The sequence below is a fragment of the Gopherus evgoodei genome, chromosome 1 (genome assembly GCF_007399415.2).
Source record: "Gopherus evgoodei ecotype Sinaloan lineage chromosome 1, rGopEvg1_v1.p, whole genome shotgun sequence".
Classification (NCBI taxonomy): domain Eukaryota; kingdom Metazoa; phylum Chordata; order Testudines; family Testudinidae; genus Gopherus; species Gopherus evgoodei.
The window spans coordinates 324,044,794-324,062,969 of NC_044322.1; the positions used below are offsets into that span (position 1 = coordinate 324,044,794).

Below are 18,176 nucleotides of genomic sequence, written 5' to 3' on the forward strand. Positions count from 1 at the left end.
AAGTTGAATTATTTAACCAGGTGCTAGATTGTGCAATACAGTCAGTTGAGGAACATTTCATGCAGCTCAAGGAACACAACAGTATATTTGGGACATTGTATGATATTCCAAAACTCCTCACTATACCTGAAGACGACCTACACCAGCAATGCAGGGCACTAGAGACAGTGTTGACACAGGATGACATGCACGATATTGATGCGAGTGATTTAGGTGATAACTGAAACCCCTTTTAAGATATATTTCAGCAGGATCAACTCCAAAGGCTGTTCTGGAATACATGTGCTTTGGTTGCTCTGCGCATACTTCTAACACTTCCTGTAACAGCTGCCAGTGGAGAACGCAGTTTCTCCAAGCTGAAGTTTACAAAAACACATCTACATTCCACAATGACACAGGAAAGGCTGGGTGGCCTGCAACCATCTCAATAGACCATGAGCTGGCCCAGACTGTGGATCTTCAGGAGGTAGTAAAAATCTTTGCAAACAAGAGGGCACAGAAAGCACCACTTTGATTATTCAAACAGATAAAAATGCCAGTGTTTACTAAGCAGACAAGAAAAGTTACATTTGCTGTTCAGGAGTTTGAAAGTTAAGCGTTACTTAACATTTTTGAACAAAGCATTTTAAGTAGGCAGTTCTCTTTTATTGGGGTAGGTAGCAGAACACTACCATGAGAGGAACAGAACAGGAAGAAGCTAGAACTGAGACCTTTCAAAGTTTTGGCCCAAGCAAAGGTGCATGGAGGCATCATTTGAGCTCCCTGCCTCAGGTGCCAAAATGTTGTGGGCCGGCCCTGGTCTTAGCCCAATAAATAGGTACATCAGTAGGAAATAAAAAGCAACAATATGCTAAAAGAAAATATAAGAGCAATGAAAAAGAACAAAGAAATACAGTGAAATTAAGAAGCACACAACACAAAGAAATAACTAAATTAAGTTTAAATGTGCAGCTTTGATGATATGGTGAGCAAATTTGAGCTTTTTTGATATATAGATAAATGCTGTATTCACAGTGGCTGCTTTCTGCACGGTGTAAGAAATATTCTCCCCAGTCATGCGTTACCTAAGATATCAGCAGGACATTTTTATCTTCCCCAGAAAAGGGCATTTCCCTTAAGCAATTATAGAGCACATGTGAAAACTGGTGCTGGCGGTGTTAACCACACAGAAGCCCTTAGAATTCACAAGCTGAATTCAAGAGACTTGGTATAACTGCACTGGCAGCATTATTCCTTCTGGAAGAAAAAAAAGACCAGTCTGTCCCTAAGATATTCTTAACTGTCCCTAAAAATTTAAATGGCCAGGGGACATGTATCTCAAGGTGGTAATTTACAGCTGAAACCTTGATTAAAAAGGGGGTAATTTAGACATATGGAGATAAAGATAGCAGTACCCAGTGGTATCAATCATGCCAGAAAGATTTTTAGCACCAAGGCTTTTTTGTTTTGTTTTCTCAAAAGAAGTAGAGATTTTCCAGTTCAGTTTCTCTCTTATGCCCAGGCAGTGGATTTAAAATTTTTAAATTGCAAAGCAGTGTAGAAAATGTTTTCAGGAGGTTTGCAAGCTCTCAGGCTTGGAACCTTACAATTTCTTCCATGTAAATGGATTATTTAAAAAGAACGGTCTTGTGAACTAACATTAAAACAGCACAAAAAACTGTGTTCAACTTGCCTCATAATAACTTCGCACTGCATTGCAAAATGCTTCATCTGCTACAATTTGTGTCTCTCCATTCAGGAAGGCCTGGAAATGCTCCTTAAGTATCTGTAATTGCTGTCTGTTGAGCTGTGGGAGAAAAAGGTAAATGCTATTAGTATCAACGTCAAAACTTCTTCCAACATCAAACTAATGGCCTTTTGGGGGCACGGACTGGAAAAGAAATGGGCTCCCTCAAAGTACTGGCTCTTTAAAGTCCAGGCAGAGCAGACAGGGACTGATAGGAGAAATAGGCAAACTGCAGCAGCTCTCAGACATTTGCTAAGTACAGAAGCAGAGACTTAGCATGATACCGGCAGCACTAGTGTATCCCACTGGTGTATCCCTTGTGTACTTGTAGTGACTCTGGTTGGTCAGAAATGGGGCAGTGGGGGAAAATTTCCTCTTGTGGCAGTTCCAGGCTGGTGCAAGGAAGTTTTGCACCCTATGCGAAACTTCCACCTTGCACACACCCCCCCCACCGTCCTGAGGCACAGCTCTGCCCAGCCGCCGGCACCCCCGCTGGCAATGAGAAGAATCACATGGGATGGAGCGGCCACTGCGCTGGGAGGGAGAGGGAGTCTGAGCTGCCGGCAGCAGCCCAGGGATTCCCCTGGGTCAGCGCGCCCCAGTCTGCCGGCGTCAGCGCGCTGGCCCAGGGGAACCCCCGGGCTGCCGGCAGCAGCTCAGACTCCCTCTCCCTCCCAGTGTAGCGCCCGCTGAAACGCTTTTAAAAAAATGTGGAGGCGCCGCTTTTTGGCACCTCCAAATCTTGGCGCCCTAGGCAACCGCCTAGCTGGCCTAAATGGTAGCACCGGCTCTGGGCAGTTCCCATAGTTCAGAAATAGCAACTCGACCCTCAGCATGGCAGTTGCCTCAGTGAACAACCATTCGTTTACTCTCAGATCTCAGAGAAGGCTGAAAACTAAGTGACCGTTTGTGGCTCTCTGCAGTCTGCCTGGGACTTCAATATCTTGAGTAGTTTTGTATCATCTGCAAATTTTGCCACTTCAAATTCTTAAACCTTGGGTCGAGCGCTGTAGCTATCTTTAGAAATCTCACATTGGTACCTTCTTTGCGTTATGTCAAATCTGTGAAAGTGTTCTTAAAATGAACAACGTGTGCTGGCTCATTATCAGAGACTGCTATAACATGGAATATATGGCAGAATGCGGGGAAAAAAGAGCAGAGGAGGTAGAATTCTCCTCAAAAAGAGTTCAGTCTCAAATTTAATTAATGCTTTTTTTTTTTTAAATATAAAACACACAAGCGTCATGAGCTTGGACTCTGGAATGGTGACCAAAGCATGATGGGCCATATCAACGTTTAGCACAGTGGTCCCCAACCTTTTCAGCTGGTGGGCGCCAGCCGAAGGACCACTGCGGCGGTGGAGCACCCACCGAAATGCCGCTGAATTTCGGCAGCATTTCAGCGGCGACGCCTCTCGATGATGTCGTCATCAAGAGGCGTCCCTGCTGAAATTCGGGAGCGACACTTCTCGATGACATCACTTGTTGACGGCAAGCATCGTCATCGAGAGGCGTCCCCGACGAAATGCTGCTGAAATTCGGTGGCATTTTGGCGGGTGCTCTCCGGGGGGCCAGGATGGGGGCGCATTAAGATGCGCCTGCGGGCACCGCGTTGGGAACCGCTGGTTCAGCATATCTGTCACGTCGATAGCTTGAAACGCTGGCTACAAAAGTGCCATGCAAATACATGTTCTCACTTTCAGGTGACATTATAATTAAGAAGCGGGCAGCACTGGATAGCTCAGTGGTTTGAGCACTGGCCTGCTAAACCCATGGTTGTGAGTTCAATCCTTAAGGGGGCCATTTAGGGATCTGGAGAAAAAAATCTGGTCCTGCTTTGAGCAGGGGGTTGGACAAGATGACCTTCTGAGGTCCCTTCCAACCCTGATATTCTATGATTATCTCCTGTAAATGTAAACAAACGTGTTTGTCTTAGCAATTGGCTGAACAAGGAGAATTGAGGGAGCTTGTAGGCTCTGAAATTTTACATTGTTTTGTTTAGTGTAGTTATGTAACCAAAAAAAAAAAAATCAAAAAAAAAAAATCTACATTTGTAAGTTGCACTTTAACAACAAAGATTGCACAACAGTACTTGTATGAGGTGAACTGAAAAATATTATTTCTTTTATCATTTTTACAGTGCAAATATTTGTAATAAAAATATACACTTTAATTTCAATTACAACATAGAATACAATATATATGAAAATGTAGAAAAATATTTAAATAATGTCAATTGTTATTCTATTAACAGTGCGAAGAAAACAGGAAATAGTTGCAATTAACTTTTCTATTTGAAGTTCATCATTAAAATATTCAAACACTGCTGACTGAAAGGAAGTCAGTCTTTTTAACCTTGCTTTGTTAAGCAATATGCAGCTATGGTTTGTTTTAAGTTACTTTGTACTTTGTAGTCCAAAAAATAATGCTTGCTAATGGATGTACTGTATCACACTTACAACACACAGAATCATTTATAGCAAAAGTTTCTAATTATTGCCAACTTTTTGTTAAGCCAATACTGAAATATCCCAAACCTCATATGACAGTGCTAGAAATTGCTAAATAATAATGACTGGCAAAATACTCAGCAGGAAGAAAAGGTTTCCATTTTGAACCACTTTTCTAAGAAGATAAAAAAATAATTTAGATTTTGCATGTTTCATTTAGGACTTGCCTTTAGCCGCCAAAGTTAGCTTGAATTAGTACACCGGAGTTACTCCACTCAAGCTAGCCTACTTCAAGTGAGAGCAACCAACTGCAAAACACTGGAGCAACACACAGTGATTCGATTAACACCCAATTAATTGCTGCATCACCACAGACTCACTAACTCCAGCATCAGCAGCACAGTGTGGATGTTCACAGGCCAGGGTCCTGCAGATCCAAGTTTACAATGCAGTATAGACATACCCATTGAGGTCACTGGAGTTGCAACATGGTCAATGAGAGAACCAAACTCTGCTCATCTTATTAATGTTGTGTTTAACTCAAGGAATTTTACAAAGAACTGCTACCAGAGGTAGAACCCATGAGAATTTTCAATTGCTTTACTGCAGATGAGGCTTAACAAGCTATAACATGACAAGATTCCTCAAACATTTAAGCAACCACATGGCTCCATGACTTGTATGCTGGAACCTGCAACAATTTACTACAAAATTCACCTCTCAATGATATGTAAAAGCTATTTGTTGTTCTGCAACAAGAAATGACAACATAAACTTAGCAAATATTTTATTAATTTCTGAATGGGACAAATCCTAAAAAAGAGTAGTGTGTATAGAAAAGAGGGAGGAGTCAATTCAAAGCTGAAGAACTATGTACACTTAAAAAAAAGGGTAAACTAACTATAGAAAACTGGCAGTGATTACAGATAGAAGAAATACTAACTGATTAGCAGCAAGATATAAACTTTGGTGGAAGTCTATGCAAACAAGGGCAGGGGGAGGAGGGAGCTTCATCTCAGACCACAAAGAGTTGGAAAAGTTTGCAGCACATTTCCGTGTATGTGAATATACAGTGCTTCACCTGCTTTCCAACACAATTCTTGCAGGTTTTTAATATCTCCAGCCTGTGTTTCAAATCACACCTACTACTCGGTAATACAAATATTTGTTTCACATGACTCACTGGTATATCTGTAGTACCACACATTAAAGATATCCATACCATGAGTTGACAAATATCTCTGTTCCTAGTACTATATATTTTACCTCTCATATGTTAACTGATTCAAGCCTCCTAGTTTTTATTTCTTTCCTAGGGAAGACAACCATCATCCCTTCATCCGTTATGCATTTCCTATGTCAAAGTTTTCCTACAGAAATTGAAAGAAGCTGAGACAGTGGAAAATACAAAGCACATCTGATGATGTGAATTTTTACCTGAATGTAGGCATGTTGTACTTATTATGCAGGGGATTGAAGATAACTAACCATTTCCATAGTCAGACAATGTAGCACTGCTAAGAAATAGATGAATATTCTATTAGAATATGCAGGTTGTCTGCCAGGACAATTATAAAAATATTTTTCCTGCTTGCAGACTGTATTTTCTATGCGATTTACCTGTCTATTACTGACATATCAAAACAGAAAAATTATGGATGAAACTCTGCAACAAATTTATTTCTGGATTTCTCAGCTCCAATGTCCTGAGAGAATGACAACATGTTAAGCATATTTTAATAGATCTAACTGGTTTGACTTGTACAGATGCAATTGGGCCAGCTGCCCCAAAAAAAAAAAAAAATATTTTATTGTCCCATATTATTGGAAGATGCCTCAAACTACTGAGGTTGCTGTATGCTCCCCCTCCCTCTCCTGTCTGTCTTTTCATTTTGAAGACTCTCATTATGTACTAATGAACATACAAGAGATTTTTTTTTTTTTAACATAACAGAGAGAGAGTGAGGAGAAGCACACAGCCAAAGGGCAGAGAGATAAATGAAAGGAACATAAGGTGAAAGCAAGATTCAGAAAAATTAAAGGTTTTATTGCGGTTTTTATTACATCCTTCCCCTCATTCAGGCAGGATAGAGATGCTCTCTTAAGCCTTTGCACTTTAATAAATGAAGAGCCAGATTCTTCTTTACATGTGTTATTTCCACATCAGTGCTTGGAATTTGTGGGGATTTCTTCCAGTTTTTGCCAGGGAAGTGAGGTTTCCTCCAGCCATACGAGTGGCAGGATGTTTGTCAGTCTTGCAGGGGTCAATCTGTTATCCTGCTCAGCCTGTGCTGCCAAAGAGTCTGTGGGCTGCTGCCCCAGGAAATAAAGGGGTTCCACATTAATCAACATTTCAGTGGCACAGAGTAGAGGAGAGGATGGGTGGAACTATGCAGAAAAGCGTGGCCATCCACCCTGTATGATTTTGAAGAGGTCATCTTCTTTTCAAAATGCAGCTGTAAAAGTCATCCAACCACCTCTTCAATCCCCTTCATTGGCTTCCTCTCACTTTCCACTGCAAATTTAAGCTCCTCTGTCCTCTCTTTCAATAATTTATACAAACTGGCCCAAAGGTACCTTTCTGTTCTCCCTGTCCCCTTGACTCTGCACAAGCTGCATACCTACTCCTCTTCTTAGAGTCTTGCTCTCACATGTGGACAATCTCCTTATTACTCTCATCATGCCTTACTCTTCACCTTAAAACAGTTCTTTTTGAGTTCGTAGTTCCACTCAGAAGTGCTAAGCTAGGTGATTGAAAAGTCTTTACTCCTACAGCCCCAAACAAAAATCCAAGAATTAATGAGACATGCAATAAACTTCACAGTCAGTCTCAGTGTTTTTGTCACATCCCAACCACCTGCTTCAGTTGTACATTGTCTGCTTGGATTTTAAGATCCTGAAAGAATGGACTGTCATCATACTTCTTTGTACAGTGCCCATACTGTAAATGTTACACATATACCAAACAATAGTAACCACTGCTTCACAGCTGAGCAGAGCTGAATTCCAGTTATTCTGGGCTTCAGTTTATTCATTCTCCAAGAGGCAGAGTCAAGATAAGGGAGGAACAAATTTCAGAAGCTCGTTCACCTGCACATCTGCCCAAGTGATATATGCCATCATGTTCCAGCAATGCCCCTGTGCCATGTACATTGGCCAAACTGGACAGTCTCTATGTAAAAGAATAAATGGACAGAAATCAGACATCAAAAATTATAACATTCAAAAACCAGTTGGAGAATACTTCAATCTCCCTGGTCACTCGATTACAGACCTAAAAGTCACAATATTACAACAACAAAAAAATTCAAAAACAGACTCCAATGAGACACTGCTGAACTGGAATTAATTTGCAAATTGGACACCATTAAATTAGGCTTAAAAAAAAAGACTGGGAGTGGGTGGGTCATTACACAAAGTAAAACAATTTCCCATGTTTATTTTCCCCCCTACGCTTCCTCACACCTTCTTGTCAACTGCTGGAAATGGGCCATTTTCATTACCACTACAAAAAGTTCTCTCTCTCCTCTGCTGGTAATAGCTCACCTTAACTGATTACTCTTGTTATAGTGTGTATGGTAATACCCATTGTTTAATGTTCTCTGTGTACACACACACACACACACACACACCTACCTTCCTACTGTATTTTCACTGCATTCATCTGATGAAGTGGGTTTTAACACATGAAAGCTTATGCTCAAATAAATTTGTTAGTCTCTAAGGCCTGGTCTACAGTGCGGGGGGGGGGGGGGGAAGGAATTTATGTAAGATACACAACTTCAGCTATGAGAATAGTGTAGCTGAAGTCGACGTATCTTATTTCGACTTACCTCCCATCCTCATGGCATGGGATCGACGGCCGCGGCTCCCATCGACTCCGCTTCTGCCACTTGCCCTGGTGGAGTTCCGGAGTCGACGGGAGCACGTTCAGGGATCAATATATCGATCCCCGATAGATTGATCGCTACCCGCCGATCCAGCAGGTAGTCTGGAGATATCTTAAAGTGCCACAAGTACTCCTGTTCTTTTTGCGGATTGTAGCGGAGTGATTACCCACTCCTGCGCTACGGGGCTTGAAACAGCCCAGGAGAGAGCTGTGGCAAGAAGCCTGGCCTGATTGGGGAAAGTACACTCAGCTGTGGCCATGCCCCAATAAGGCCCAGTTGGCCCCTATAAAAGGCTGTGAGCTAGAGGCCTAGGAACTCTCCCTCTGCCTGTAGAGAGTTAGACAAGGTACCTAGAGCGAAGCAAGGCTGGGGATCTCCTGCCTGGAAAGCCCCAGGCTGCAGCCTAGGGTAAGGCCAAGAGGTACTGGGGGTTTCAGGGAGCACCCCAGGAGTAGGCAACGGCAGCAGATCCAAATCCCTTTGCCAATGATGAGCGGCTGATATTGCAGTCTGCCCCAGTGAACAGGGGGCTAGATGGAGACTGGGCAGTAGCCAATACTCAGGCAAAGTGAGGATAGTGGGGTGGGGGTTCCCCTGGGAGGGGGAGACCCAGTTAAAGGGATACCGCTGTCCTGAGAGGGACACGGGGGCCTGTAGCTGGAAGGCGGATCACTGGCTTACAGAGGGCGCTCTGGATGCTGGAATGAGCTAATTCCTGACAATGACCAGCAGGAGGCGCTGCACGTGTCAGTCCACTCCTCAACACGGATACAGACTAACACCGCTGCTACTCTGAAACCTGAAAACCTTAAGGAATTCCTACCTTATGCATCATATCCAGTTACCAATGTCTGCCAACATTTTCACCAAATTACGAAGTAAGGCTTTGAGGGATCAGTCCCTAAGTTGATATCAACAATTCCTTGTGGATATTATGATTCGGTTGTAATTGGCTGTATAAGAGCAAATCAATACATTCCCAAAAAAAAGCAGAAGCTGGAGGTATCCAAAAGCATGAATCATAGCACAAAAAACTAATTGCCACAAAATAATAAGATTTCTGAATTTTAAAGGCTAGCCATCTCTCTCTCCCTCTCTCACACACACAAAATTATATAGTATAAGCATAATTCTGTACACCCAAAATTTTGAAAACTAAAGGTCTGGCAAGGTAGCAATAATCTTCTGAAGCACTGCCATCTTGTGGCAAATTAAGAAAGATATATCAAAGAAACAGCAATTATACTATACATGTGCAAGACTCAAAACTGCACTTAATAGAACTTGTAAGTGTCTATGAATTTGTGACCTGTATTATCACAACACAATATTTCCAAAACAGAGAGTAACAGAAAATCAGAATATTTTCTCACCACTAGCACTTGGATTTTTGTAGAAGAAAACAAATGGAAATGTTGTTATTGGTCTACTTAGAGCTACAGACAATATTTTTTTTTAATTTTGACTGAAAAGAACAGTAAAAAGACAACTTTCCTTCACAGTTACAGTATGCATACTATTCTTGTAATATTTTAACATAGGTGGGGCTGGTAGCACCACCTATTTATGTTCCTTGACACTTTCCACTTTTTCAGTTGCTTATAGATTGCTGATTGGGCTGAAGTTGTCCATGTCAGATGTCTGTCTCAGGCTAACTTTTTTTTTCCCCAAAAATTTCAGCCAAAACAGTTCAGCCATTTCCAAGACCTAGAGCAGGAAAAAAATACATTGTTTTGCCAGCTTTAAATTCGGATGACCTTTTATTTGAAAAGCTTTAGCATCCCCATGCTTTGGAGCCGGGACTTGAAATTTGGTAAGTGTGTGACCTTTGTATGGCTTTTGTCAACCTTGTCAAAATCAACCCAAATTTAGCTAAGTTACAAGCCTTTAAAAAAAAAACACAACAAAAACAAAAACACAAGAGAGTTTACAGATGCGTAGGGACTTAGATTTTAGCAGCTAAATTCTGCAAAGATTCTCTCCACACTATGCATGCTCCAAACCTGGGACTGAGCAGGACTTTCCTTGCAATGGCACTTCTAGGTTGCTGTGGGCCATGTCAGGTCCAGGCATCTGAACTGAGAGAAGTGAGACTGTCTCTCCTGTACTCTCAATGACACCCCTGCATACACTTCCCCAGGGAACCATGACAGGGTGAAGGAGGAACCTGCCCGATGTGAATGCAGAGGGGACAAGTGTTGGATCTGTGGAGGGATGTGGCAGAGTAGATTGGGACAAGAAAATGGTGGGAGTGAAGGAACAGATTGAACTCAGAGGAGTAAGACTGACTGAGCAAGGAGATTGGGATCTGGGAGTCAGGGAGGGAAACAGGTCCTAGGGGGCGAGTGATATGAGATCATGGAGCCATGAAGGAGATTGGGACAAACTAGGCAATGAGACTAGAACTCATTCAGGGGGACTGGGGAAGGAGGCGAAGAGGAACAGGAGACCTATCGGCAATGGGAGAGAACCAACAATGGCTGGGAAAAGAGACTAGGATAAGGAGTCAGGAGAGGTGGAGATTGGAAAAGGTGTCTGAGGAGGAAGGTTATTACTGGGAGCAAGTGGGGAGGAGGAATATTGGCAAAGTGGCTACTGGAGGGGATGCGCAGATTGAATGAGGAGCACGTGGTGTGAAGATGCACAGGTACTGGGAACAGCCAGACATTAAGACTGGGAGAGTACCGAATGAGAGGGAAGGCATGGGCAGGGAATTTGAAGGCATGAGATTAGGACTTGCTGGGGAAGAAGACTAGGATGAGGAGTCTGAGGAGTGTAGATTGAGACTAGCTAGGTGAAGAAACCAGACTCGGACAGGAGGGTCAAGCTTGGGGTGAGTGGCCAGAAGAATCTGTCCACTAGAATACATTCCCTTTAAGAGCCTAGAACGGAACATAAGTCTCATGATTCCTTTGATATCAGCAAATATCTTTGAAGTCCACTGGCAAGGTCTCCCATTCTCCTCTAATGCGGGTCCACACAGAGGATGACAACCTATTATTGCTATCTGTTACTCCATTAACTCAAGAGGCAGAAGTTTGTGTCAGGAATCTAAAGGGTCCAACCCAGGTGATGATCCGCGTCAGTATCAATATGTTGCAACAAGATGGATTTTTCTTCAATTATTTGTATTACAATAGCTCCCAGAATTGGTCACAAACCAGGACCCCATTGTTCCAGGTGCTGTACAAACCTAGAACAAATACAGTCCCTGAAAAACACAGGAAACCGCACACACAAAATCTGCATTGAAAGAACACAGAAGTTGCAAAATCAAGTGCTCAAAAGTTAAAAAATGCCAGAGTAAGGTTGTTTGTGCACTCTTAATTTAGCCTCCTTGCCTGCAGTCTTTGCTTACATGATTACACACTATTTTCTCCAACTTCGGTTTGTTTGGCTTTATTTTGTAAAGAATTAATTGATTCCAATTTAAAATCAAGGAATGGAGGGACCCTGCTGCTGATTTTGAAGAGTGGGGCAAGATAATGCCCCAGTAAAACAAGCATTTTAAGGGGAATCCTGTATCCGGAATCTAATATTCCCTCTCCTGTATGAAATCAATATAGGGCACCGGACATTCAAGATTATTCTCAAGAAACAACAATTATGTTAGTACTTAACTAAAAATAGCCCTTCAATTGGAAAAACTGTATTAACTGATATTTTCTTATGGGTAGAAAAAGCCCTTAAATAGATAATTTAGATACTCTAATAAAAGGTAACAAAAATTAAAAAGAAACAAACCCAAAACCTTCTTGAGTCAGAGTTGTTAGTGAGCTGAAATATGCAATACTTTATACTTTTAAAAATAATGGATTTATTACATAGCTATAGTAGCATAAGATTTATGTTTTTTCCTTGCTTTAAGTGCTTGAGTTTCATAAATGATTTGACAGGTAAATATATTGCTATCATTTCTCTATTTTAACTTAAAAAAAAAACACCAAAAAAAAAAAACCACATTGGGTTTGGAATAACTTTAAAGGCTGCCACGCAAATTGTACCATCACATCTCTATTTCATCATGCAGGATGCAATAATTTAGCAAATTTTTAAGAAATATTAGATTTTAACAACTTGATCTGACATTTAATGTGAGTAGCTAAACATTTTTACATTAGTGTTGTTCCACAGACAATTCAACATGGATGACTATGAAGTGCCACCTATCCCCTACTCCTCTGCCACCCTGTTCCAGAGTCTAGGGCACCTCTCTGCAACACAGAAGACATTTTGTCAAACCTTCCATACTTTCAGACTCTTAAGAGTTATACCCAAGTGTGACAAAGTTCCTCCTCTACCTTGGTGGGTCCTGCGCTTATTGGCGGATTTGCTCACCTCAGTGATCTTCCCCTCTGGTGGACCCACAGTCTAGGTCAACTCCTCCTGTGTCTGATCAGGAGTTGCAAGGTTTGGGGGGAACCCAGGCCAGCCCCCTACTCCGGGTTCCAGCCCAGGGCCCTGTGGATTGCAGCTGTCTATAATGCCTCCTGTAATAGCTGCATGACAGCTACAACTCCCTGGGCTACTTCCCCATGGCATCCTCCAAACACCTTCTTTAGCCTCACCACAGGACCTTCCTCCTGGTGTCTGATAATGCTTGATTGTCTGATAATTCCTCAATCCTCCAGTAGCACACACACTCTCAGTCTCAGCTACTTGTGCCTCTTGCTCCCAGCTCCTCACCCCAGCTCTTTCTCCTCTGACTCCTCCCTGCCTGACTGAAGTGAGCTCCTTTTTAAACCCAGGTGCCCTGATTAGCCTGCCTTGATTGGCTGCAGGTGTTCTAATCAAAGTAGCTATCTCCACTGCCTTCTAGAAAGATCTTAATTGGCCCCAGGTGCCTTGATTAACCTGGAGCAACTGTCATTTGGTTACCAGAGTACTAGGGATTTGTTTAGCCTGGGGCTAACATACCTGTTCCTCAGAACTTTACTGTAGCCATCTGGCCTGGCCCCAACACAAGACAGAGACAAGGGTTGTTTTTTTTTAATCATTAAACAGACCTCTTTGGATTCCACAGTTAGCAGAAACCACAAGTGATATGCGTAATAATAGTTGAACTTGCAGAGAAAGAATTGCAGGCAACAGCTTCTTCAGTGCCCTCTAGTAGCCAATTTATAAAGCAATGAAGACAGTCTCATAAAATACGAGGTAATTCATATTCACCGGGGGCAGCGAAGGATGTCATAAAGATAGAAACTAAGATTTTTAAAAGGGAGAAAAAGCATTCTGAGAAGCAAGCTCTGCTAACTGATGGACAAGAGTAGAACCAGAAAATAAGGAACTTAGAGCAATGTGATATGAAGGGTCTTTCTGGTTGTTTATAGGCTATTTATAGTTTTAAAGAACTTCTTCCTTGTCTCCCTGCAAAACTCCACACTATGAAATCAGCATTTCATGTATGTAGATGCCGTGAAAGTGTCTTGTAGCTACTGCCTTTTGCATATGTGCCATCTCCTCATGAATAAGAAAGGTAAAACTTAAGGCAATGTATAGGTGTAGTATGGCAGTCTTCAGTTTTTCTTAGGTTGTGAGTCAATGTTCAGTCTTGGGAAGAAATACTGTGTGTTAGTTTTTGAATTGGGCTAAGTTTTGTGTAGAGACAATGGTCTTCGGAAAGACATGCTATGGCAAGCAGCAAGAGAGTTTGCTCTCTGCCTTGAGAATGTCTCCATTTAGAGATGAAGGAAGAGTTGCTGTCTGGGAATCAGGCATCAGTGTTGGGCTGAGATTCCTGAAAGAATTGCCTGGAGAATGTTTGGCCATTCCAGGACTGGTGTGTGTGAGTGCAACTACAACTACCGGGGGGGAAGGGGGGGGAGGGTTAATTGTGGGAAAGGGCAAAATTCTCATCTTTCTAAGGGCTAAGGGTTTGTCTAAAAAATAGTTACCAGAAACTGGAACCTGATGTTTGGGAACAGCTGTGTCTTAGCATGCATTTGTTTATTTGTTTCTACAATAAGAACAGAGATCTTTTGGGGATATCACTATATCAAAGCTATTTAAATAATCTTTATCTGCCAGTACTACACAGACTCATGGCAGCATGGACAAGTTGGTTTTTCGGTCTGTAGAAGTGAGAAGAAGAGGGGTTCCCGCACAAAAAACGTGGTTGCTGCAGAGCAAGATCAGAAAATGAAAATTAGGAGTTCTCTTGGGCACTTAGGAGTGCTGGGGATCATATTTATTAGTTCTATTAACCTAATCCTTTATGACGTCAGTTTCTATCCATTGACCTTTAGACTATTTTTCATAAAGAAATGTTTCAACTGGGATTTATCAAAATACATTGACATTAACACAGAAATGTTCTCTACCAAAAAAAGTTGTTTGCCAGCACAAAGAATAGGGGGAAAAAACATAGAAACTCATACTAAACATACATCACACAAGCTATACAACAGTGTGTTACTATCACTGTGGTATAACAAAAAAGAAACTATTAAATGAATGTGGTTACTTCTAGCTTAAGTCATGGCCATATTGTCTAGAAAATCTCAACTGTCTGCTACCAGATCAGCATGCTGAGAAAAATTCCTGTAAAAGTGTGACTCAGAAGTATATGAGAGATAATCAGCAGTGACCAGAAAGTCAGAGAACAACGATCCTGGGAAGGGCCAAATTCTCACTTTTTTAAGGCCAAGGATTTGGACAAAGGATATCCTAAGGACTAAGAGATGCTACACAAAAAAAGCAATCCAAAGTTGAAGTAGATGTGTTTGTATGAACTGTGAGGCTCTATAATCTCTTAAAGATCTTATTGCACTTTCAAAAAATAAAAAAAGACCACTTCTCCCCATGTATCCCCATCCAAACTCAACCTATAGATCAAACACCCCCTTACACACATTTTTCTCCCTAGATGTTTCCAATATGAGTGGTAAGTCTTCAAGAGCCATAATCCACTATGTAGCTCACACACCACCTTCCAGGTCAATATCACATTATCGTCCATACCTCAGCATCTTGCCCGGGGTTGAAAAAATTCCCACTCATTTGTTTGCCCAAGGGAAATGGAAATTCAACCTTGGTGAACAGCAGGCTGCTGAGCAAGCAGCGAGGATCTGAAGGAGCAGAAAGAATCCAGTACAGGGGGGGTTATGGTTGCCAACTGTCTAAATCACACAAACCCAAACACCCACAGTTCCTGGCCAATGGGAGCTGCGGAGTCAGCGCTAGGGGCAGGGGCAGCACGCAGAGCCACCTGCTCCCCTCCCTTCCTTTCTCAGGGGCCACAGAGATGTGCCAGTTGCTTTTAGGAATGGTGCAGAGCCAGGGAACCTGCCTTAGCCCCAACTGTACCGCTGGACTTTCAGCACTTAAAATCTCCCGGCTTGGCTTCAATAGCCTCCGGGAGATAGGGAGTGATTCCGGGAGACTCCCGGTGAAACTGGGAGGGTTGGCAACTCTAGGGGGAGTCAGGGTGGAGAATATGACAAAGGGAAGGAACTATGTATTTAGCAGAGGATAAGATGGCAGTCTCGTGATGCAAAGCAGGAGCTCTGATCAACACACTACTCACCTTACTTTAACCTCAGAATAGAAAAAAAAATAAGCGGAGTCTTGATCAGAGCACTTGCCCTGTTACCCTCCTCAGATGCAACTAAACAGTCCCCATATCTGGTGAGGGCGTTGGAAAGCATCCTAGTGGTACTTCCCCACCCCAAGGCTTAGGGTGAGAGATGGACACCATATCCCTCTGTCCCACAACTTGATACCAATGTAAGGATGGGGCCACCAGCCTGGTTGTGCATCTGCATGAGGAAGGTGAGAGGACACAAAGGGGTATATGGCCTTTTTCAAGATCAGGGAAGAGTGGGAGGAGGGTACTAGTCACCTTATTCCTGGAACAAAAAGAGGTAGGGTCAATTTTCCAAACACGTGATTTTGTCCCTCCCCTCCATATCCTGACCATAGACTTAACCCTCTTCAGGTCAAAATCTCACTATGGTCAAGACATCATATATGGCTGGCTCTTGTTTGCCATATATAACCCTGAACCACCACCCTAACCTTATCCACAATTCTATTATGAGACAGAAAAGCCTTTCTATTCCAACTACCTTCCTTATGTGGACTAAAATGCCAATATACTTTCTTGTTCACCTTCCCACTAGTTGCGATAGACCCCAGGTTCCAAAAGACTGATCATTTAACTACCCTAAAACAAATGTAATATACACATTTAGGCACCAGCCCTGCAATGCTATCCCCTGGTATGAACCTGTGCCATGTCAAGGCCCATCACTTGACATCTTTAAATCAAAACTGGATGTCTTGATAAAGGATAGGCTCTAGCTCAGACAGTATGGGCCTGATGCAGTAATTTACTGGGTGAATTTTTATGGCCCGTGTTATTCAGAAGACTAGACTAGATCATAACAGTCCCTCTGGCCTTATAATATATGAATCAGTATTCTTCAGCCTTTGCAAAAACTTATTCCTTTGCTGCGGAATAAATCTGGAATTCATCCAGTCTAAGTAATCTTCATGGCCAAAATTATGGGAGAAGATAGATCCTAAAAATAGGCTTTACAATGGAACTTGGTTGCAATCTTAATTAATGCTCCAAATAAGTTTCCCTTCCTTGAACTGAACAAAAGACAAGTTAAAAATGATCTGTGCTTTTATTTTGGAATGTCTATGATGTGAAAGCATGTTATAATCACACAAATGTGTTTTGTCACTTGTCTAAATTTATAGACTCAGTCATATCTTCAGATTCAAAGACATGCAGTGATGCATATCAGTGTAACTGGCTACTGAATACTGACACAATAGCAGAATTTTACAAGCTATGTGACCATGCTCATCCATATAATTGAGAACAGGATCAAGTATTTAGCATGAGATCATCTAAGTCATTAATTATATGATTACTATTTCATCTTCTGACGAAGTTCTAGTTTAGTATGCAAACTCAGACAGCACACATACCATACAATTCTTGCTGACATCTCCTACAATATCTTATGAATAGTAACAGATAAGGTATATTTAATAACTACTGTAAATTGGACCATCTTTCCAGGAAGGTGAATTTGTCACTAGAGAATTGTAGGTTACAAGACATTATAAACATGGAAAGAAATGGTGTCTCTGTAACTCAAAATATACAATTTTCACATTCCAGATATATTTCTAAACCTTAGAACTTTAAGGATTTTAAGAGATGACAGAAGAAATGTTATGTTAATTCTATTCAATTAATTATTTCCCTATATCTTAAATAATTTTTAGAGCCAAGAGAACAGACTCCCAAAAAAGAACCCAAAAAAATTAAACAATCTGAAAATGAGTCAAAGATAAACCATGGCCAGGCCAATTTTAAATGTGCCACGCAATGGGATTTACACCACCACTACATTTGGCGGATTATTTCACAACTAACAGATCTTATTGTTAAGATTTTCTTTATACTCAGCCTGACTTTTCACTTTCTTACTATAATTTTACCCTTCTACTTCTGTTTGTTTCCTTTTAGTATGCTAATTAATTCCTCTCCCTCCTTGATGTTCACATCCCTCAACTCTTTGTAAACTCATGTCCCCACTAAGTCATCTCTTTGCCAAACCATCAATATTTGGATTTTTATATTTTCCTCCTAAATCATTCTATCAAGGTCCCTAGTTGCTCCTGTGTGTGTTGTGGGGTTTGGTTGGGGGTTGTTGTTTTTTGTGTGTGAGCGCTTTGTTCTGGTAACTTAACATTGCAAATAATCAGTGGGAAGAAGAAACTTGAAAAAGTTCAGAAATTTGCATTTTGGATATTTTCCTCATATGATTAGCTTACATTAAACTAAGTTTAAACCTACTTTTTCCCCCTCTTTCTGACCTTCTGTCGTCCATTTGTGTTATTCATGTTCACAGCTTTTCTCAATTATCAGCTGTGAATTTCATTATATATTGTTTACTCTTTTCTAGCTCATTAAAGAATTAATCCAATAGAGATTTTTCTGGGTCCCTGCTAGACACCTATCTAAATGCAATTTGATACTTAGCCATTCATTTTTTCCTAACCCTTTGGTTATGGATCTTCAACCTGTTTTATTGCACAAGTGTTCATATGACAGCTGATTGGAATTAATTTTGAGAGTGTAAAATTTCAC

General features: G+C 41.5%; 1 protein-coding gene across 24 annotated transcripts in view; it reads right to left on the minus strand.

Moving 5' to 3' along the window:
• The window catches only part of CADPS2 (calcium dependent secretion activator 2), a 602,399-nt gene that overhangs the window by 498,961 nt on the left and 85,262 nt on the right, over positions 1-18,176 (minus strand). For all 24 annotated transcript variants that reach the window (XM_030549117.1, XM_030549118.1, XM_030549116.1 and 21 more), the window contains exon 2: positions 1,673-1,786. In XM_030549117.1, coding sequence (XP_030404977.1) covers positions 1,673-1,786 — 114 coding nt within the window. The remainder of the gene's footprint in view (positions 1-1,672; positions 1,787-18,176) is intronic.